The sequence below is a fragment of the Drosophila persimilis genome, unplaced genomic scaffold (genome assembly GCF_003286085.1).
Source record: "Drosophila persimilis strain 14011-0111.01,24,50 unplaced genomic scaffold, DperRS2 tig00000000-arrow-pilon, whole genome shotgun sequence".
Lineage (NCBI taxonomy): Eukaryota > Metazoa > Arthropoda > Insecta > Diptera > Drosophilidae > Drosophila > Drosophila persimilis.
Genome location: NW_020825288.1, coordinates 22,235,162 through 22,241,161, shown reverse-complemented (window position 1 = coordinate 22,241,161; position 6,000 = coordinate 22,235,162). Strand labels below are relative to the sequence as shown.

Here is a 6,000-nt window from a genome sequence, read left to right as displayed (position 1 = left end):
ACTGCAAATGCCAAGGAAAAGAGGAAAAAAACGGCAAAGGAGAAAGGCAAGCAAATGTCAGTGAAAGATTCGCAGGAAAAGGCAAATTGAAAAGAAAAATAAATACCAATTGGGAAAGGAACCCGAGTCAGATCAGATGTAGAGAAGGGTCAGAAGAAGCCAAAGGATTGCTGGTAAAGTTTTCAATTAATTTGCATAAATGGCCAAACGATTATGTAATTTGTATGTGCCACATAAATTATCACGCAAAATGAAAATAGTTTCCAAATATGCGACCAGACTGAATGGAATGCTGCTGTAGAGTGGCCGAAACGAATGTGGGGAGGGGGTCAGCTTATTAGAAGCGTATGAAAACGGCCCATAACTATCAATAAATTACATGAAGAGGCGTGGCACAAACCCCCTAGACCCGAAATTATCGTAGTACACAAATGTGAGTATTGCTAGTGGGCTGAAACTGACTGAACTAACCAAAAATGAACTGGACCCTGATGAACCAGAAATTCCAACAATTTTTTTGTATATCTATAAAATGATTAACTCTTTAAGGGTATGGAATAACTTTTCAACTACAATTTTAGTTGAATTAGTTATATTAACTACAAATAAGTTTTTAAAATTAAAAACTGTCAAACAGAACTATAATTATCTTTCTATCTATCTATTAACACAAGCGGCAATGATTTTTCCTCAATACATATTTATCTAACATAAAAATAAAATATAAATATGTCCAAAAATTGTCAATGGCGCATCTATTTTGAGAACATTCTTTTTGTTTGAAATAGATTCTCTAATGGAAATACCCCATGCATAAATATTAAGTTATCTAAGGTCTTTACCATAATTCATATCATAAATAGAGAGATAATAATAATAATAGGCTGCACCTATTTAATCCAGTTATGTTCATTAATTATGAACCGAACTAGATCTTCTAAAAACCGCAGTTCCAACCTAGCTGCACCCTGACAAATTTTTTGGGGGCTGCTCGTTCTGGCATTGTGTTTGGGGGTAGGGTGCCTGCCAGAGACCGCAAATTTTATGCACGTTATAAATCACTGCCGACTACGACGACAACGGCCACGTCGAGGACGACTGCAAAACTGTTCACATTAATTGTTGCAACGTCATTTTTGGGCCTATTGTGTTTTCTGCCCCAAACCCCATAGAATGCCCCCCAACCCTCGGCCCAGGCCAATAAAAGGCGCTGCCTGTGTGTGCTCCAGACGCCTTTGTGTCACGTGGCAATTTTCGCAAAAGGAATTTCAACAATGTAGACGTTTTTGCAACAGCAAATAATCACAAACAAAAAAATAAGGAAAGTCCAACTATTTTTTTCTCCCCGTTTGCATAGGCAAATTTCCTATGGCCAATCGACTGGTGGGAGACTTGGGAAGGAGTCTATAAAAAATGGCTGTTTAGTGGCTGGATTTGGGGATTTGTCAAAGGGCCCCGACTACGATGCACGGATACTAACAATATGCCCCACGACTTTTTCCTTATTTTCATAATTTCACATTTGAGACACAAAGAGCCAAAGCATAAAGTGGAGTTTTTTGTTTGACAGTGCACAGGGCTCTCCGAATGGAATGTCCAAGTGTGGATGAGTATACAACTTTTGAAAATACTCGTAATACTTATTTGAAAGAGGGAACTTTTCAATTTAAAATTAGAATTGAAGTTGACTTTTTGATAGATTTTTAATGGGTTGTTATGAAGCAAAAGACACAGTTTTGCTATCGTTTTAATCCAATTAATCCAATATTCCGTTTTAATTAATTAATAATAATTTTAACATCAATAAGCTGTAGAGAAGGCCTGGAGCCTGGAGAAGGAATCCTAAATTCTGAAGGAATGAAGGGATGGAGAAGCAAGTTCAATTGAGACGGATAACCTTACAGAATATATATTACAGGTTTGTTTTAAGTAGAATTAACTGAAGTACGGCATTGCTTGAATCGACATCCAAATAAGAATGACCTCTAAGGAGCTCTAATGGTTTTGAATGTATTTACCAGGAGCAGTAATAGATTTTGGAATAAAAATCGATCTCTTGATTTTTGGTCTTCTTTATTTTTATGTAGTTTAAACTGCGCGATGATTTAACAGATTTTCTCCCTTATTTCGTATTAATTTGCCATTGTTTTAACGGAATGCTAAGCAGACAATACAAATTCTCTGACAATCCAAAAACACCTCCACACACTCACACCCACATGCAATCACATTTGTCGACATTTACATATGGTTCCGCATCCACTTGCATAGTGAAAAGATAATCCCCAGCAAATATTGTGAAAATTGTACATAAAATGCAGGCAAAAACACTTGAAAGCAAAGTTATGAACCGAATGACAGAACAGTGGTGGGAGGTGAGGATGACAAAAAAACAGCAAAAGGGCGTCGTTAATATTTCAAAAACAGAAGCACAACCGAAAGGAAAACAAGACAGATAGAGAAAGAGGGACAGAGACGCATAACAAAACAGCTCGGAGGACAACAACGGTAATAACAAGAGCCGTAATACTCAGACAATTGCACACGCGCACACACACTTGACTTTTGTCGGTCCATTCAAAATATTAAGGCATATTTGCCGCTTGGTCAGCAGAATCCAAAATTCAAAAAGGTGTGGCGTGGGGGGCGGGAGCCCTCTGCTCCTGCTCCGGCAAATTAGACAAAACGGCAAATTACATGGGGCAGGGAAAGGAGGGGATGAAGGCTTCTTCGTGTTGCACAAAATTTATGACCATCGAATGGGGGTGGGATTGCACATTTTCCTCTTGCAATCCCAGGTTTTGAAGGGAGGAGCTCCACGATGAGACCAGAAAGTTGTCAATGTGCTAAGAGTGTGTGTGTGACTGTGCTGTGCGTGTGTGAGCAAATTAATTGTTGACAGCGCGACAACATCTTCAGGCCCCCACCCGTACCGACACTGGCTACGGAAAGGCCCTTGGACAAGTTTCAGGTTAAGTGTTTCCTGACATCAAGCTCCATTTATCACTGCTGTGGGGACAACAAAAGTTCAGAGAGGTCTTACATGGTCTTATCTGGCTACGAAAGGGATGCTTTCAGATCAATACCTTAAGGAGCAAACATCTTATTATAAAACCAAACTACAAGGGAGAGAATGTAGGTTGAATGTGGTCCAATGATTGGAGAACATTCTTTGTGACTCCATTATGCACAGTCCACAAAACTAAATCAAAGACTTTCCGTTCTTTTCAAAAGACTTCTTGCTCTATTTTAACTTTTTAAAAGAGGACCTACATGTTTCAAAAATGAATCGCAGCTTAACAGATTATTTTAACTGATGGCCACGTATAAATGGAAACTAACTCAGCCAGTCTGGCAGCACTGTCATATTTTCTGAGGACTGCCAGACTGCCAGATTTACCAGCTGTTTGTTCCCCTACTGTTTATTCTTTTTGTATTTGCAAAAACAAAAAACATTTCCACGAATTATCGAAAAAGCATCATACAATTTATTCAATTCCTTCGAACAAAATTCGCACGCAACAGTCTCAAGCATTACCAACACCTAATGGAGTACACAATATCAATGTAATCACAAATAAATTCAATTCTTCAGAGGGAAAGGCGGCACCCAGCCACCGAAGACCCTCTCCAGTTCCTCAGCCACGGCCAGGCAAAGTCGATCATTATTGGAGTTGGCCACTACCTGGATGCCCAGTGGCATGCCATTCGCATCCAGACCCATGGGAACTTGAGTGGCTGGTAGCCGCAGCACATTGAACAGACTGAAATAGGCGAAATCATTAAACTTGACTAGAGGATAATAATGGAATGGCGCTGTTCGGGGAGAGCTATGGAAGAAGAGCACGCCATCGTCGCCGAGGAGCTCCTGCAGGGCCTGCTTGCACTTCTTGGTGGCTTCGCGTATCAGTTTCTCCGATTCCTTGGGCAGAACGCCATCGATCAGTCCGTAAATGGCCGCAATGCTGTAGTCACTCTGTCCCAGCAGCTTCTTAAAGAGCTCCACAAAGGGATTTAGCTCGACTCCGTTGCCCAGCAATAAATTAAAATTGGCCGGCTCCTGAGTCATCCAATAGCGCCACATCTTGCCGGTCAGCTTGGTATTCGGCAAATTAGCATGGCGCACGTCTTTTCCGTCGTTAAGGCTCTCGAAATGCTTTCGGACTTTGTACATCACGCGTTCCGTTTCGGTGTTGATGGGATTGCACTGCGGCATGCCATTGGAAGCGACGTAGAAATAACGCAGACGCTTCAGATCCACCTTTTGGTCCAATTTCAGGACAGACTTTAGCTCTGGTTCCAGCAGCACCTGCATAATGGGCAGCAGATCCTTGGCCGAACGTGACATGGGCCCGGCACACACCATGGTTTCCTTCTCCTTTCCAGTGCGGAAAGTGCAGCCAGCCATATTGACCGCTCCCGAGGTGGGTTTGTGACCGAAGACGCCGCAATTGAAAGCCGGTATGCGGATTGAGCCGCCAATATCCGTGCCCAGCCCGAAGCCAGTGCAGCAGGAGGTGATCAGGGCGCCCTCACCGCCGGAGGAACCACCCACCGAGCGACGCAGATCGTACGGATTGTTGGTGCAGCCAATGAGCATGTTCCTCGACTCGATCCACTTGTTCACCTCGGGAACGTTGCTTGTGGCTATAATGATGGCTCCGCTCTCCTTCATCAGTCTCACACACTCGGCATCCTCGGCGGAGCGCTCCGTCTTCCTGGCCACCAGGCCCAGGGTGTGCAGCTTGCCCGCTACCGATGTGCTGTCTTTTGTGGTGAAGGGAACGCCCAGGAAGGGCTGCTTTCGGAAGTCCTCCTCGGTGTACTCATTATTGAGCAGCTTAGTATCAATGCTCTTTGCCAGCTCGAGGGCCTCTTTCTGGAAGGGTCCGTCGACTACCGCATTGATGTCACGGTTAACCGCCTCGATGCGATCACAGTAGGCTTTGACAATGTCGTAACTTTTGAGCTTACGTTCGCGTATCTGCTGTGCCAGCTCGACGGCGCTTTTGGTTAGTATAACCTGTTGCTCGGCGCTTGGTGGCGTGGACACACGCTTGTGCGGCCCCAGAAACCAGCCCAGGACAAACTCCAGCAGTCGGTCGCTCAGAATGTGGGCCACTACTATTAGTGCCTCCAAAACGCGATTCCACACCGACATGGCTATTGATTTTTCAACTAATTTTGCGTAACCTCTTGGCGAATGTGCAATACGACGGTGCGGCTGATGCTTGACTGTCTGGAAAATTGAGTTGCGATAAATAAAAGACGAAGTTCGACCTCATCCACGAGTATGAACGTTTCTATACCCTACGTTCATGACTTGACCTCCAAAAAGTAAATTTCATAGATTGTGGAGAGAGCGGTACTTTGTGATACCTAAATATCATTTAGTAATGATGCTTTTGTGGGATAAATTTGATAAGAAAATAATATATTTTGCATATATTAAGATTGGATTTACAATGAACTTAACAACCCGGTAAATATGAAAACAACGCGGCGCTGCCACTTTTTCCAAGGGAAAAAGCTAGCGAAAGCTTTCATTGCATACGAGCACAACCAGTTTTAATTTGAATTATAACTGTTTTGTGGGGGGTATAGAAACGGTACAACATACAGTACATTGTTGGAAATTTTTTTGTTTATAAAATATTACTTATTTTATTACTATTATTTATGTATATTTTATTAGAAAAAACAAAAAATAAAAAACAATTTAACAATATGCTCGATTGCATTCTACTTATTATTATTTCTTTATTCAAAACCAAAAATTTTAAAGCAATAAGCTATTAGGTATATTAGTTATATATAAATTATAAATTTTTAGGCAAGCGAATCGTGTAATCTTAGCATTTTCCTTAAATAACTAACAGTCGCTTCACCATTACATTCCGCATCATACTTCATGCATGATATACCCCAATCGTTTCGTGTATGGACAATATTTAATTTATTGCATGATTGAATCGATATTAAGCCCACGTATCGATATCT

General features: G+C 41.8%; 1 protein-coding gene across 1 annotated transcript; it reads right to left on the bottom strand.

Moving 5' to 3' along the window:
• Window positions 1–3,465: 3,465 nt before the first annotated feature.
• On the bottom strand, window positions 3,466–5,246 carry LOC6591779 (fatty-acid amide hydrolase 2). Its single transcript, XM_002017104.2, has one exon. It carries the CDS (start codon window positions 5,159–5,161, stop codon window positions 3,584–3,586), a length of 1,578 nt encoding a protein of 525 aa, XP_002017140.1. The 5' UTR covers window positions 5,162–5,246; the 3' UTR covers window positions 3,466–3,583.
• Between the last annotated feature and the right edge of the window lie 754 nt (window positions 5,247–6,000).

What these genes read in the sequence shown, in the direction of transcription:
- LOC6591779 (XM_002017104.2), bottom strand. Translation starts at nt 5,161, where the DNA reads ATGTCGGTGTGGAATCGCGTTTTGGAGGCACTAATAGTAGTGGCCCAC.